Source organism: Monodelphis domestica, chromosome 2 (genome assembly GCF_027887165.1).
Source record: "Monodelphis domestica isolate mMonDom1 chromosome 2, mMonDom1.pri, whole genome shotgun sequence".
NCBI classification, from domain to species: domain Eukaryota; kingdom Metazoa; phylum Chordata; class Mammalia; order Didelphimorphia; family Didelphidae; genus Monodelphis; species Monodelphis domestica.
Window position 1 is genome coordinate 123,843,725 of NC_077228.1, and position 17,997 is coordinate 123,861,721.

Genomic DNA, 17,997 nt, shown 5'->3' on the forward strand with positions numbered 1-17,997 from the left:
TGTATATGTGTTCATACACATACACATATGTATGTATATAAATTTGTACATATATTTATAATTATACACATATAGATATATCAATATATATTTATCTAGGCTTATTTGAATATGTGTTTTGAACATCCTATAATTAGGGGGCTATAGTTCAAAAGTACTCAGGCTTAGTCACAAAAAAAATCTTGAATACTGTGTTCAGTTCTGGATGCCACATTTGAGGAAGGACATTGATGATCTTGCGAATATTCAGAGGATGATAGTCAAAATAGTGTAAAAACTTTAGCTTATATCACAAGGGAAATAAGAAAGAGAGAGAGAGAGATAACAAGAGCATACTTACATACATATTTTGTTATGTTTTGATAAATATATTTTATTGTGTGATATCACTTGTGAAAGTCTTCTTGTATTTTTGACCTTACCAATACCTTCATCAAGTATTTCCTTAAAATATTTATAATCTATTTTGTGACTAAATGTGACTAAGTGGGAGAGTAGGTATATTTTGATACTTTTTGATGTACTTTAAGTCTCCTATTTCAGTAGTAATAAGGCATGAGATTTTTCCGCACCTCTGATAGCTTTCACTGAAGCTGTCTGAAGAGACAGTCTATGAATCAATCCTTCAATTTCTTCACGATTTTGTTACCTATGAAATAGTTTCCCATGTACACTTGGTCTAATCTATTTCTTTTCATATTTTCTTCTTGTTAGTGTCATTTCTACTTCTATAAGCTCACTAATTGTTGTGTGTTTAGAATGTAAATGTGCTAGCTCCCTTTTTTCTTCATGATGAAAAAGGATCTTTGCAGATTGTTTCCAATTTTCTTTTCTTTTTTCTGTTTTTCCTTCAATTTTTACTCTTAAATTCTCTTAGGAAAGCTCTACTTATTTGAGTTAGTAAACACATGTTCTTTGTACTTCTTTTACCCAACCATCATTTTTTCTGTTTTATAAATATACTAATCACAATTGTTATCATCCTTTATCAGATATTTTAACCTTGAGTTTACAGTAAAAACTATCATTGACTTTAGCTACCATGTCTGATTGGCAAGTATATCAAATAATTGATAAATAAGGTGCTTTTTAGTCCTTAAGTCTCCTTATTATGGCAACTGACCAACATTAGCATCATTTCTTAATGAAATTATTCTAATTAAATGATAATATGATTAAAATAGTATGCAGGTGAAAACAGAGATATGCAATTTTCATAATCATTATGAATATCTTGTTTGGATCTGATGTCTCTTACAGTACAATCTAATATTACATTAATTTTCTTACTACTATATCATGAGTCATATTAAGTCTAGACTCACATCCAGATCTTCTATAAAGCAAATGATTATCTAGCTATTCTGTTCCCATTTTGTAATCCTAAAAGTTATTTTTATGCTATAAATTTCAACATGTTAATTTGATATTTAAACTAGTATATAATATGTTTACTTGATTAGTGAACTATAATGAAAATACTTTTGAGGAGGAAATGAGACTTAAGTATGTGTAGGGTGACAAAAGTACTTGTTGCATAGAGGATTGTCAATATATTAACTATTTTAAGTACCTATTATATTGCCATATCACCTTGAGCACAAGATATGAATTATCTAAAGGTTACAGGATTTCAGAAATTTCTTCCTTAGAAATTATATATACACACACACACACACACACACACACACATATATATATATATATATATGAATTAATACTAAATCCTAAGTATCACTTACCTCAAATGAGGTCCATTTGGTCTACTGGGTGGCTGCCAAGAAACCCCAATGTAGGACTCACTCACTGGAGTCACTGACAAAGTACCAATACCCTGGGGTATTGTGGGATGGGTTATGATATGAGTAGGCAAACTCTCTGTGCATCCTCCAAGATGACCCCCACCTCCTGAGCAAGCTACTATGGTGACTGAATAGTTTGTGAATGGAATAAGGTGGCTCATTATTTGACTTAATAGTGAGGTATTACTTCCACTGGGGGTGACTCTAATTCTAGGATCTGGCATGCAGACTTCATAGCTGAGTATGTTTCCATTTGGGATGAGAGGGGGGCTCCAAATGACCTGTAAAAAAAAGAAAAAAAATTTAATCAGCATAGCTTTACAGAAAGAGGGCAATTCAATTTCACAAAACTTGGAGACATGGTTTGTCAGGCTTTTTTTCCCCTAATGAAGTCACTTTCTAAATATCCACTTACTAAAGAGTCTTATTTGCTCTTGAACAGTTATGAATTATTTTGAATCAATTAGCAGTACACCATGAACTAAATGAAATGTTATTTCCTTGATCTGGCTTTCCATCTCAACATGTTCTAGGACTGTCAAATACACAGCACCTTAGTGATTCATCTCTACTGTGGATGTGTCAAAGAACACTTGGTAAACACATGGAGGAAATTCACACATCCCCATGCATCAATAGGGCAGCCACAGGATTTGATAGTTTGCTCGTTTACAACTCAATGATCTAAAGCCCCAGAATCCTTTACCTCACATTTTTTCCTGTGGATTGTAAATTGCAATACTATTGTTGTGATATTCAATAACTTTTATTTATTTATTACTAATAGAATTTATTTACAAGAGTCTCAGTCCCTCACCACACCAGAGAAGTATAGAATTCAATAAAACCAGATAATATTTTCAGCTTTCTGAAGATGCTGAACAATTCAGTTACTGAACCTTTCTGAGATGAATACTGATTATTAATTCCTTTAAAAAAGCAAGTACTGTAAGAACAAAAACAGTTCAAAAGGATGATGGATGTGTATAGACTGCTTTAAAGAAGAGACAATGTCTAAAGTTCTTTGGACAAGTCAGTAAACTCTTATTTTCTAGAGATTACCACTCTTCTGTCATGAAACCAACATGCAGTATTGATTCTAAGATGGAAGGGAAGGGTTTCGTAAAAAAACAGGCAATGTTCTTATAAGTAAGAATAATCTTTGGGCCTAGGGAGATGCCAAGCAAACAACTATGTGAAAACAAGAGGTATATATCAAAGAATTGTAGGTAATCTCATAGAAAAGGTGTTAGGAATGGGCTTCTTTTTTTAAATTTTATTTAGTCAATTTAGAACATTATTCCTTGGTTACAAGAATCATATTCTATCCCTCCCTCCCCTCCCCCAACCCTTCCCTTATCCCATGTGCAATTCCACTGGATATTACATGTGTCCATGATCAGAACCCATTTCCATGTTGCTGGTATTTGCACTACGATGATAATTTAGAGTCTACATCCCCAATCATATCTCCTCTACACATATAGTCAAGCAGATGTTTTTCTTCGGTGTTTTTGCTCCCACAGTTTTTCCTCTGAATGTGGATAGTGTTCTTTCTCGTAGATCCCTTTGGGTTGTTCAGGATCACCATTGCCACTAATGGAGAAGTCCATTACATTCGATTGTACCACAGTGTATCAGTCTCTGTGTACAATGTTCTCCTGGTTCTTCTTTCACTCTGCATTACTTCCTGAAGGTTGTGACAGTTCACATGGAATTCCTCCACTTTATTATTCCTTTGAGCACAATAGTATTCCATCACCAACATATACCACAATTTGTTCAGCCATCCCACAATTGAAGGGCTCATTTTCCAATTCTTTGCCATCACAAAGAGAGCAACTATGAATATTCTTGTACAAGTCTTTTTCCTTATTATCTCTTTGGGGTACAAACCCAGCAGGGCTATATGGCTGGATCAAAGGGCAGACAGTCTTTTAGCACCCTTTGGGCATAGTTCCAAATCATCCCCCAGAATGGTTGGAATTCACAACTCCACCAGTAGTGCATTAATGTCCCAACTTTGCCACATCCTCTCCAGCATTCATTACTTTCCATTGCTGTCATGTTAGCCAGTCTGCTAGGTGTGAGGTGATACCTCAGAGTTGTTTTGATTTGCATCTCTATGATTATAAGAGATTTAGAACACATTTTCATGTGCTTATTAATAGTTTTGGTTTCTTTAACTGAAAATTGCCTATTCATGTTCCTTGTCCATTTATCAATCGGAGAATAGTTTGATTTTTTTTGAACAATTGATTTAGCTCTTTATAAATTTGAGTAATTGGGCCTTTGTCAGAGGTTTCTGTTATAAAGTTTGTTTCCCAATTTATTACTTCCCTTATAATTTTGTTCCCTTATAATTTTGGTTGCATTGGTTTTATTTGTACAAAAACTTCTTAATTTGATGTAGTCAAAATTATTTATTTTACATCTTGTGATTTTTTTCTAACTCTTGCTTGGTTTTAAAATCTTTCCTTTCCCAAAGATCTGACATGTATACTATTCTGTGTTCACCTAACTTATTTATAGTTTCCTTCTTTATGTTCAAGTCATTCACCCATTCTGAGTTTATCTTGGTATAGGGTGAGAGATGTTGATCCAAACCTAATCTCTCCCATAATGTCTTCTAATTTTCCCAGCAGTTTTTATCAAATAGTGAATCTTGGTCGCAAAAGCTGGGATCTTTGGGCTTGTCATAGACTTTCTTGCTAAGGTCACTTTCCCCAAGTCTATTCCACTGATCCTCCCTTCTGTCTCTTAGCCAGTAACATATTGGTTTGATAATCACTGCTTTATAGTATAGTTTGAAATCTGGTACTGCAGGGCCACCTTCCTTCACATTTTTTTTTCATGTTTTCCCTGGATAACCTTGATCTTTTGTTCTTCCAAATGAACTTTGTTATGGATTTTTCTAAATTATTAAAAAAAAGTTTTGGTAGTTCGATGGGTATGGCACTAAATAAGTAAATACGGTTTGGTAAGATGGTCATTTTTATTATGCTAGCTCGTCCTACCCATGAGCAGTTAATATTTTTCCAATTGTTTAGATCTACTTTTAATTGTGTAGAAAGTGTTTTGTAGTTGGGTTCATATAGTTCCTATGTATGTCTTGGCAGATAGATTTCTAAGTATTGTATATTGTCTGAGGTGATTTTAAATGGAAATTCTTTCTAATTCTTGGTGCTCAGATGTGTTAGAGATATATAGAAATACTGATGACTTATGTAGGTTTATTTTGTATCCTGCAACTTTGCTAAAGTTGTCGATTATTTCCACTAGCTTTTTAATTGATTCTCTAGGATTCTTTAAGTAGACCATCATATCATCCACAGAGAGTGATAGCTTGGTTTCCTCATTGCCAGTTTTAATACCTTCAATTTCTTTTTCTTCTCTAATTGCTACTGCTAGTATTTCTAGTACAATATTAAATAAAAGAGGTGATAATAGGCATCCTTGTTTCACTCCTGATCTTATTGGGAATGCATCTAGTTTATCCCTAATCCAGATGATGTTTGCTGATGGTTTTAGATAGATACTATTTATTATTTTTAGGAAAGACCCTTCTATTCCTATACTTTCTAGTGTTTTCAATAGGCATGAATGTTGTATTTTGTCAATGGCTTTTTCTGCATTTATTGAGATAATCATGTGGTTTTTGTTGGTTTGCTTGTTGATATGGTCAATTATGTGGATGGTTTTCCTAATATTGAACCATCTTTGCATTCCTGGTATAAATCCCACCTGATCATAATGAATAACCCTCGTGATCACTTGCTGGAGTCTTTTTGCTAGTATTCTATTTAAGATTTTTGCATCTATGTTCATTAAGGAGATTGGTTTATGGTTTTCTTTCTCTGTTTTTGACCTGCCTAGCTTTGGAATCAATACGATATTTGTGTCATGAAAGGAATTTGGTAGTACTCCCTCTTTGTGTATTATATCAAATAGTTTGTATAATACTTGGATTAGTTGTTCTTTGAATGTTTGATAAAATTCACTTGTGAATCCATCAGGCCCTGGAGATTTTTTTCTTAGGGAGTTCTTTGATGATATGTTCAATATATTTTTCTGATATGGGATTATTTAAGAATTCTATTTCTTCTTCTGTTAATATAAGCAATTTATGTTTTGATAAATATTCATCCATATCACCTAGATTGGCATATTTGTTGCCATATAATTGGGCAAAATAGTTTTTAATGATTGCCTTAGTTTCCTCTTCATTGGAGGTGAGTTCACCATTTTCATCTATGATACTGTTAATTTGGTTTTCTTCTTTCCTTTTTTAAATTAGATTAACCAGTACTTTGTCCATTTTATTTTTTTTAAATACCAGCTTCTAGTCTTATTTATTAGTTCAATAGTTCTTTCACTTTCAATTTTATTAATTTCTCCCTTAATTTTTAGGATCTCTAATTTATTTTTCATTTTGGGATTTTTGATTTGTTAGCTTTCCAATTTTTGATTTGCATGTCCAATTCATCAACCTCTGCCCTCCTTAATTTGTTAATATATGAAATCAAGGATATAAATTTCCCCCTGAGTACTGCTTTGGCTGCATTCCATAGATTTTGAAAGGATGTCTCATCATTGTCATTTTCTTCAATGAAATTATTAATTGTTTCTATTATTTGTTCTCTAAATTACCAATTTTGGATAATCATATTTAATTTCCAATTTACTTTTGATTTTCCTCTCCATGTACCCTTACTTATTATTATTTTTATTGCATTGTGATCTGAAAAGGTTGTATTTATTATTTCTGCTTTTCTGTATTTGTATGCCATGTTTTTATGCCCTAGTACATGGTCAATCTTTGTGAATGTACCATGTGCTGCTGAAAAGAAGTTGTATTCATTTTTGTCCCTATTTATTTTTCTCCATATATCTACTAACTCTAATTTTTTCTAAGATTTCATTCACATCTCTTACCTTTTTCTTATTTATTTTTTTGGTTTGATTTATCTAGTTCTGATAGAGGAAGATTCAGGTCTCCCACTAGCATAGTTTTTCTATCTATTTTATCCTTGAGCTCCACTAGTTTCTCCTTTAGAAATCTGGATGCTATGCCATTTGGTCCATATATTTTGAGTATGGATATTTCCTCATTGTCTATACTGCCTTATCAGGATGTAATTACCTTCCCTATCTCTTTTAACTAGATTTATTTTTACTTTGGCTTTGTCAGATATCATGATTGTGTCTCTTGCCTTCTTTTTATCAGTTGATGCCAAATAAATTTGGCTCCATCCTCTTACTTTCACCCTATGCGTATCTACCTTTCTCATGTGTGTTTCTTGTAAATAGCATATGGTAGGGTTTTGGATTCTAATCCACTCTGCTATTTGCTTGTGTTTTATGGGTGAGTTCATTCCATTCACATTCAGAGTTATGATTACTAGCTGTGTATTTCCCAGCATTTTGATTTCTACTCCTGGTCCTGCCTTTTCTTCTTTTGCTATTTCCTTCTACACAAGTGTTTTTTTTTATCAGTCCCCCTAATTAACACCCTTATTTTACTTCCTTTTATACCCCCTCTCTTTTTGTTCCCCCCTTATTTTCCCTGTAATCTTTTTAAAATTATCCCACCCATCCTCTCCCTCCCTTGTACTGCTTTCCTCCCCACCAGTCCATTTATTACCCTTCTACTCCCCTGTACAGTGCAAATCTATTCGCTGCCCCAATGGATTGGATTGTTCTTCCCTCTTTGGGTCAGTTTCAAAGCATGTAAGAGTTGAGTATTTCCTATCTCCAACCTCTTTACCCTTCCAATGTATTGATGTTCTCCCCCCTCCCACCATGAGCTGATTTGGTAAATATAAATTTACCCCCATTTGTTTTTTTCCCATTTCTTTTATTATTAACCTCTTTTTTAGTTCTAATTGTGGATTATATATATATGTGTGTGTGTGTGTGTGTGTGTGTGTGTGTGTGTGTGTATACATGTATATGCATTTGTGCATGCATATATCTATATATCTATTTATGTCTTGTCCTTTCATCCTATACAGTTTGTCACTGTTCCCTCTAAGTGTAATTCTTCTAGCTGCCCAGGTAAAAACAGTTTTTAAGAGTTACCAATGACCTCTTTTCTTATAGGAATACATATCATTTTAAATTATTGAGTCTCTTAAAAATTTTGATGTTGTTGTTTTGTTTTGTTTTGTTTTTTCCCCTTTTTTAGTTATCTTTTGATGATTCTCTTGAGTTCTGTGCTTGGACATCAAATTTTCTGTTCAGGTCTGGTCTTTTCTTTGAAAATTCTTGGAATTCTTCTATTTTGTTGAATGACCATACTTTCCCCTGTAAGAATATAGTCAGTTTTTCTGGGTAGGTGATTCTTGGTTGTAGACATACTTCCCTTGCTTTCCAGAATATCATATTCCATGCCTTTCGGTCCTCCAGTGTGGATGCAGCCAGATCCTGCGTTATCCTCACAGCATGGATCCTTTGGTTCCATGGTATCTGAATGAATTCATCTTGGAAGCTTGTAATATCTTTTCTTTGGTCTGATAGTTCTTGAATTTAGCTATAACATTCCTCGGTGTTGTCAGTTGGGGAATAAGTACAGGAGGTGATCTGTGGATTCTTTCAATCTCCACTTTTCCCTCTTGTTCTAGAATATCGGGTCAGTTTTCTTGATTAATTTCCTGTTGTATCGTGTCCAGGATTTTTTCTTTTGTCATGGTCTTCTGGTAGACCAATGATTCTTAAATTATCTCTCCTGTAATGATTTTCTAAATCTTCTGTTTTGTGAATGAGATGTTTCATATTTTCCTTATTTTTTTCATTCTTTTGGCTTTATTTTATAGTGTCCTTCTGCCTTGTGAGGTTACTTATTCTAGTTGTTGTATTCTGGTTTTTAAAGACTGGATTTCATTCCAGGCTTTTTGGTCATCCTTCTCCTTCTGGTCTGATTTTCTTTGGAGGTCATCTTTCATCTGCTTTACCTTATCTTTCATCTCCTTTGCCTCAACTTTCATCTTCTTTGCCTCATCTTTCATCTCCTTTGCCTCATTTTCCAGCTGGTTGATTTTGACTTTCAAGACACCGTTTTCTCATTTTAGTTGAAGTGCCTCTGTTTCCAGATGACTTATCTAAGTTTTTAAGTTCTTTTCCTAATTGTCTTCAGCCTCTCTTCATTGTGTTTTGAATTGCATTTTGAGTTCTTCCACAGCCTGTATCAAATTCGCTGGGATTTCTGATTTATCATTTGTTGATCCCTCCCCCTCTGTTACATTCACTGTATAGAAGCTGTCTTTTGTAATTTCTTTCTTATTTTTCTGTTGTTTGCTCATATTCACCCCCCTCTTAGCTCCCTGTATTTTTCTGTGCTATTGCTCCTCTCATTTTTTGGTTTTGAGGGCTTCTGCCAGTCTCCCTTCTTGGAGCTTTAACAGAAGATCTCTTGGTGCACTCTCTGGGGGACGCTTGTTGGGGGTTTGAGCTTCCTTGTCTTCTGGAGGCTTTTGATTGGATCAAATTCCAGCAGTCAATGAGGGATGGGTGTGGAGCCTGGGCTTTCCTGAGTTCTGAAGACTTTTAAGGGGGTTAAGTTCAGCTGAGTTGGTCTGGGTGTTCTCTGAGGCCAAAACCTCCTGGAAGGCTGGAGCAAATATGGAGGATTTCCACAGCTCTGACCAGGCTGCCAGGTCTGTGCTCCCTCTCTAGCTCCTTCCCCACCATCTGTGTTCAAAGCTCTGAGCCTGGCACAGCCCTACCTGCAAGGTACACCCTCCAGACCAGCACCTTTGCCCACCCAGAGGTTCCCGCTGCTGCTGGGAGCTCAGCGCTCTAGGTGGGCAGGGGGAGGAGTCCTGGGACCTTCCTTCTGCCTTCTCCTTAAACCTAAGTGTTCTCAGATTCTGGCTTTTTTTGGGGGGGCAGAATATCTTTTGAATTGAGTCCAGCAGGAGGGTTCCTGGGCTCTGTCTTGTTGTTAGGTTTGATTTTCAGTCCCCTTGGAGCATTCAGTTTGTGATCAGTAAGGAAGGGTATTCAGAGGTCTGAACTTCTGCTCCTTCTAGGCCACCATCTTGACTCCTCCCCCAGCTCCATCTGTTCTTTCTATGGTGATATTCTTTCTTTTTTTGGCATGAGTCTTTTGGAGTTTTCCTGGATCCTTGCCTTATTGATAACATCGTCATTCACAGCTGATCATCATGCATTATTATTGTTATTGTTTACATTTTTTTGTAGTACATTAGTATTCCATTATAAGCATACACCACAATATGGTCATCCCTTCTCCAAATGATGAACATTCCTTCAGTTTCTAGTTCTTTGGCCACCACAAAAAACGACTATAAATCTTTTTGTGCAAGTAGGTTCTTTCCCCCCAACTAATCTCTTTGGGATACTCACCTACTAGTAGTGTTACTGGGTCAAAGAGTATGTACAGTTTTAAAACTCTTTGGACATGGTTTCAGGTTGCTCTCCTGAATGGTTGTATCAGTTTGTAGCTCTACTAGTAGTGTATTAGTGTCCTGATTTTTCCACATTGCCTCCAGCATTTATCATTTTACTTTTTTGTCATGCTAGCTAGTCTAATAGGTGTGAGGTGGTAGATCAGAATTGTTTTTATATGTGTTTTCCTAATCAATAGTGATTTGAAACATTTTTTCATGACAAAATAGTTTTAACTTCCTCAGCTGAGTAGTGCCTGCTCATATCCTTTGACCATTTGTCAACTGGGAAAATGTTTTGTTTTCTTATAGATATGACTCAGTTATACATTTGAGAAATGAAGCTTTTGTCAGAGAGCTTTACTATAAAGATATTTTCTCAGTTCATTGTTTATTGTTTTTAAAACAAGCCCTTAATCTCCCATCTTAGAATCAATACTGTGTACTTATTCCAAGGTAGAAAAGCAATAAGGGATAGGCAATAGAGTTAAGAGACTTGTCCAGTATCACACAGCTATGAAGTGTCTGTCAGCTTTGAATTAAGGCCCTATCTCTTGTCTTAGATCTCAATTCACTGAGCCATCTAGCTGCCTTCCCCCCATGTTGTTTGCCTTTTAATCTTGGTTGCATTGCTTTTGTTTGTGCAGAAACTTTTTAATTTAATGTAGTCAAAGTTATCTGTTTTATATCTCATAATGTTCTCTAGAGCTTGTTTTAATTCTTCCCTTATCCATAGATCTGGTAGGTAAATTATTTTGTGTTCCCCTAATTTGTTAATGGTATCACCCTTTATTTCAAAGCAAGTATCCATTTTGACTTTACTTTGGTATATGGTGTGAAGTATTGGTCTGTACCTAATTTCTGCCATATTGCTTTCCAACTTTCCAAGCAGTATTTTTTTCCAGAGAGGTTTTATTCCAAAAGCTTGGCTCTTAGGGTTTGTAACAGTACTTTTGCCTCCCCTGGTGAGTAAAATTGTAATGTATACTTTGAGTTCTCTCATTTCTAAGAAATCCTTGGTTTAACATTGATTAACTCTGGTCCTATTTTCTTCCCTTTTTCTCCTGGATCTCTATAGAACCCTTTGCTTTTCAAAACTTCTAGCCAGTAATTCTACCCACCAATTCAAATCAATCCTGTACTAATTTTTGTCACATTATAGTGGTAGTTTCTCGGTGACCGAGAACGACAATCACATTAATCATTCTAAAATAGCATGTTTGTCATGTCTTTTTTTTGCTTAGAAATGTTTTATGACATCACAATGTTTGCCAAGATAACTTATAATTTCTTAGCAATGAAATATCTAGTCCTGATCTTCCTTTCCAATTTTATCTCAAACATCTTCCTTATAACTTATTATAATGGAGACCCTTACTGTTCTTTAAAAGCACCCTATTTCTTGCCTTTGCTCCATCACATAATCACAGAATATAAGCCTTAACATGGACCTCAGAATCATTTATACTTTTCTACTCCGGGAACTTGTACTAATCTTAATGATTTCTCAGAGATTACCATACAGATATTACATGTCAGTTTTTTTTTTTAATTACCCAGAGCTACTGACTTGATGGAGACCAGATAAGAGATTTACTTATGATATTTCCTCAATCTGGTAGACCTTTTCTCTAAATCTTTACCTTAAACTCTACTAATTCTTCAAGTCTCAATTAATGGACTCATTTAATCTCTCTCCTTATTCTTGAAATATTTCTTGATCCTCCGAATTGGTTGTAACTTTTCTCTTTCAAAATCTCAAAGTACCTTTACATTTTCTTTTTGGCTATATATCGTCATTCTTTTGTTTTGACATATGGTTACTAATTTATCTGCCTAATTTCTATCATTAGGTTATAAAATCTCCCCAAAAATAAAAAAAAATTTATCATATTCTACTTTATATCATACATAGCTCTTACCATAGTGCCTATAACAGGTTCTCTCTCTTTCTATTTATGTATGTGTATATATATGCATGTATATCCTATATGTATTTATGTATATATACATATACATATATATTTTTGACACCTTAGTTTTCTTATCTATAAGATGAAAACATTTATTTTGACTTCTAAGTTTACTTATTTTATTTATTTTTATTTTTATATATTTATATATATCATATATATAAATTTATATATTTATTTATTATAAATCTATAGTCTTAGAAAATTTATGGTATGATTATGTGAATCTAGGTAGAATTTTATTACTTTACATTTCTTGAAATTTCTTTTAAAATATGGCTTACTTCAGAGAAACATGAAATGTATTATGTCAGTGAACACAGGTATATTCTTTTCCCAAGATTTAAAAATATTATGTTGAAATATTAAAAGATAAACTCATATAAGTTGATCTAATTTAGATCTAAATATGTTAACATAGTATATATAAATATAAACAGAAAGGAGAATCAACCAGATTGAATAGACTATAAACTGCTATCTTAGAGGAAAGTTGAAAAAAATATCTTTTAGAGAGAGCAAGGCTGAGGATTGTCAATTTTTTTGCTTTGACTCAGATTGGACAGGGAAGTTAGGTGTAGTGTTGGGCCTGAAGTAAGGATGATTTATCTTCCTGAGTTTAAATCTAGCCTCAGACATTTACTAGCCTGTATGATCCTAGGCAAGTCACTTAACCTTATTTGCCTTAGTTCCTTATCTGAAAAAAGGCTAGAGAAGGAAGTGACATATTACTTTACCCAATCTTTACCCAATAAAATCATAAAGAGCTATACATTGTTGCTGAAAAACAATTGAATAAGGCTAGAAAACATAACGAGAATTACCAAAGGTTGGCATTGTATTAGAAGCTTTCCAGTAGAAAATATCAAGGGTTTAACAATAGTCCTCACAGTTTAGAAAACTTTGCTCTGTGACTGGACTACATGACAATTTTTCTTACTCTGTTTTACCAACTTGTTCAGAATTGAGGAAAGGTGTTCCTTTTGGTGTGTGCGTGTGTGTGTGTGTAAGGGATAGAGGGAAGAAGGTAAGAAGCGGAGAGAGAGAGAGAGAGAGAGAGAGAGAGAGAGAGAGAGAGAGAGAGAGAGAGAGAGAGAGAGAGAGAGAGAGAGAGAGAGAGAGATTGGAAATGGATATTTCTTTTGTGAACTTGAAGAATGAGCCAAGGTTAGGCTCAGGGGACTGATTGGGCCTTCTAGTGTAAAAGCTATCACAGCAACAATCCATGTGATTGATCTATGTTACACAACCTCCCCCTTCTTCATCTGTGTCTTCTGAGAGTTCAAGCTAGACCCTGGCAGCACATGAAAGCCCTGCATATGACTCAGAAGACAGTCTGTGTTGGATACAGGAATGGCTTGTTCATTGATTCACATTCCAGTGTTGAGGCTATGAAAGGAAGTGCACTAGAGAAAACCCTATTGAGGAAACTACCAGGAGAGATTAACTGATTGAATATAATTACTCTGGAAACGGTCATTTAAAGATCATGAAGCCTTATTTTCTCCAATACAAAAATTTAAAGGGATAGCAATTAGTGATTTACCTCATGAAAAAAATTACAATCTTGGAAATCAATTGTTCTTTACTACATCCAGTGGTGTATTTCAATATAACTATGCAGGGCATCTTAATAGAAATAGTAAAAGTTATCTAATAATTAATTAATCTTTAGCATATAGAGTTCTGAGGGGCAGAATGTCACAGTGGCTAGAGAGCTGACTGTGTGATCTTGGCTAAATCATCTGCCTCTTTATCAGTTAACTCTAAGATTCTTCATTGTAGGGAGTAACTGATCTGTACTGGCAAAAGAATTTCCTCATCGGAGTTCACAGATGAAGTCACAGGGTCCACTTCTGTAATTGTCAAGAGAGTGGGCAAGTAATGGGAAAAGGAATAAATGTTGCAAAGAATCACATAGTTTTTTTAACTATAAATAAAAATTTAATTGTTGGTACTCCAGATGTAAGATCTTTGACCCCTGATCAATAAATCATCAAGAAGTTGGATGAAGTGACTTATATCAACCTTTGCCTTCTTCAATAGATGAAAACATAAGACAAAAGGAGGTTATAGGCACATAGATAGTTCCTGGATTCTTTCTAGGGAGGCAAATTAAGGGAAAAAAATAAAGAAAATTAAAAAAGTGATTTCATCAAATATTTGGTCATTGCATATTGTATTATTAGGATGATTCTTTTCCAAAAAGCTTCTATAGAGATTATGTGTGAGTCTCTAGAGAAATTCAAGAAAGTAGAATCACTTGGCTTTATGGTTGTTGTTGAATCATTTTTAGTCATGTCCAATTCTTCTTGACAGCATTTGGGATTTTCTTGGCTAAGATATTAGAGTGGGAATTGACCACTTCTTTCTCCAACTTATTTTACAAATGAGGAACTAAAGCAAACAGAGATCCTTTCCCAGGATCACATAGCTAGTGAGTGAGGCTAGACTGAATTTCACAAGAAGAGACTTCCTGATTCTAGGTCCTGCTCTCTATCCACAGTGCCACATAGCTGCCCTTAATCATTGGTTATAAAGTATTCACAGTTAATAGCAAAATTTTAATAGTACAAGGTCATGAATTAGTCAAAATTATTAATTTTTCCAAATTAATAAGGACTACTTTATGGGTCTAGTCATTCCACCAGTTCTAATTTTACTTCAATGTATAATCATTTAGCCTATAGCAGTCCATCTTGTCCAAAAATATAACTTATGAGTCTTCATATGTATAGTAAGTCAATAGCATTTCTGATGTATCAATCTGATTACCCTATCCAAGAAAGACATGAAGTTAATCTGGCATAGCCTAACTGTTGCTGATCATTGTACCTTCTTAAAAAAAGGCTCACAAACAATGCCTTTAATAATTCAAAGTTTTTACCAAGAATAAGATTCGTGTCTTAGATCCATGCCATAGTCCTTAATCATCTCGAGGTCCTGGATCCTTAGAACTCAATAAAGGCAACTAGGTGCTCTTTTCTTATCTCACTTATTTGAGGTTTGAACTACAATTTCTTTAAACAAATGATTTCACATGTTTTTTCTAGTTTTAATACTTTTATCCTTGGAAGAGAAAAAGACACTAGCTATGCCTGTGTAACCTTAGGTAAGCATTTAATGTTTCTGTGTTTTAGTGTTTTTATCTGCAAAACAAGGGGGTTGAGCTATTATTGACTTTTAAGTCTCTTCAAACTTGAAGTCATTGCTCCTATCATCTATGATCCTATGAGCCTAAATCAATCTCTCATGGTTGTTTGTTATCATTTTCTGCATTCTCTGATCCCCAACAATGCCTCTTCTCAACAGAGAGATTCTAGAAGGTATCTGAATTATTGGAGTCCTTGAGAATTTCCTATCTAATTGATTATCCTGTCTACCAGGTGGCAGATACTGTACACCCATGATGATATTTTGGTTTTATATATATTTTCTGTTAATCCTTATCCAAATGTTACCAATGTTCTCTGAATTTAGTTCCTGAATTTCTTCATGTGTCTATATCTTCCTCACATATATTGGTGATAGTAACAATAATTTGTGGTTGTGTGTTCAGTCACAGACAGCTCTCCATGATCAGTTTGGAGTTATCTGGGCAAAAATATCGAAGTGGTTTGACATTTCTTCCCCCAGCTCATTTTCTAGACGAGAAACCCAGGAAAAAGTTTCATCACTTGCCCAGGATAAAACAGTAATAATAATAATTATTATTGTATTATTATACTTATCTAATGTTCTAAGATTTCCCAAACATTTTACATATGTTATTTAATTTGATTTCAACAACAATCCTATGAGTTTTGGAGCATACTCTTCTTTTGCTTTATTTTCTCCATGAATTTTTCTCTACTACAAATGATGTGTCCTCTTTCATAACATGAAAAACATGGAAATATACATTTTATGATAACACATGTATAACCTGTATCATGAGATTTGCCATCTTGGGAAGAGGAAAAGAATAGAAGAGAGGGAGAGAACATGGATTGCAAAATGATAGGAAAGAATAATTAAAATTATATCAACAAGTAATTTGGAAAAATTAAAAGAAAATAAATAATAATTACTTTTGGGTAGCCAAATTAATATAATCAAAATAACAATGTCCCCATTCCCCCCATATAATCTTATGATTTCAGTGCTGTAACTATTATTATACTCATTTTAGAGATGAAGAAACAGCTTATGAAAGATTGATCGACTAATCTGGTATTGAATAAATGACTGAGGTAGAATTCTCAAATTGTACCAATCTATGTAGTTAAAAAGTATGCCTAATTTAATATATATATATATATATATAATTACTATAAACAATATCACATATCCACCATTACTGCTATTTTTAAAGTCGTTAAAATGTTTTTAGGCTCTTAGGTTATTTTTTTTTAATTTGGTAAATTTTGAACATTATTCCCTGGTTACAAAAATCATTTTCTATTCCTCCCTCCCCTCCCCAAACACTCCCCTCCCTTAGCCAATGCACAATTACATGTGTCTTTGATCAGAATCCATTTCCATATTTTTGGTATTTGCACTAGGATGTTCATTCAGAGTCTACATCCCCAATTGTATCCCCCTTGACCCATGGAAGGAAGCAGTTGTTTTTTCTTTGGTGTTTTTACTCCCACAATTTTCCCTCTGAATGTGGTTGTGCTCTTTCTCATAGATCCCTCTGGGTTGTTCAGGATAACTGCATTACCACTAATGGCGAAGTCCATTAGATTTGATTGTACTACAGTGTATCAGTCTCTGTGTACATTGTTCTTCTAATTCTGCTTCTTTCACTCTGCATCAATTCCTGGAGGTTGTTCCAGTCTCCATGGAATTCCTTCACTTTGTTATTCCTTTTAGCACAATAGTATTCCATCACCAACAGATACCACAAATTGTTCAGCCAATCCCCAATCAATGGACACTCCCTCATTTTCCAATTTTTTGTCACCACAAAGAGTGCAACTATGAATATTTTTGTACATGTCTTTTCCCTTATTATCTCTTTGGGGTACAAACCCAGTAGTGCTATGGCTGGATCATAGGGCAGGCAGTCTTTTAGCACCCTTTGGGCATAGTTCTAAATTGCCCTCCAGAATGCCCTCAATTCACAATTCCACCAGCAATGAGTTAATGTCCCCACTTTGCCACATCCCCTCTAGCATTCATTACTTTCCTTTGCTGCTATATTAGCCAATCTGCTAGGTGTGAGATGATGCCTCAGAGTTGTTTTGATTTGCATCTCTCTGATTATAAAAGATTTAGAGCACTTTTTCATGTGCTTATTAATGGTTTTGATTTCTTTGACTGAAAATTGCCTATTCATGGAGATTGGCATGTTTATTGCCATATAATTGGGCAAAATAGTTTTTAATGATTGCCTTAATTTTCTTTTCATTGGAGGTGAGTTCTCCCTTTTCATCTATGATACGGTTAATTTGGTTTTCTTCTTTCCTTTTTTAAATTAGATTAACCAGTACTTTGTCCATTTTGTTTGTTTTTTTTTCCAAAATACCAGCTTCTAGTCTTATTTATTAGTTTAATAGTTCTTTTACTTTCAATTTTATTAATTTCTCCCTTAATTTTTAGGATCTCTAATTTGATTTTCATTTGGGGATTTTTGATTTGTTTGCTTTCAAGTTTTTTGATTTGTATGTCCAAATCATTGACCTCTACCCTTCTTAATTTGTTAATATATGAACTCAAGGATATGAATTTCTCCCTGAGTACTGCTTTGGCTGCATCCCATAGATTTTGAAAGGATGTCTTATCATTGTCATTTTCTTCAATGAAATTATTACTTTTTTTTATGGTTTG

At 34.3% G+C, this 17,997-nt stretch overlaps 1 protein-coding gene across 1 annotated transcript in view; it reads right to left on the reverse strand.

Annotated features, from left to right (window-relative positions):
* The window catches only part of LOC130457142 (usherin-like), a 195,773-nt gene that overhangs the window by 2,625 nt on the left and 175,151 nt on the right, over positions 1-17,997 (reverse strand). Inside the window, exon 8 of the mRNA XM_056815926.1 lies at positions 1,743-2,083. Coding sequence (XP_056671904.1) covers positions 1,743-2,083 — 341 coding nt within the window. The remainder of the gene's footprint in view (positions 1-1,742; positions 2,084-17,997) is intronic.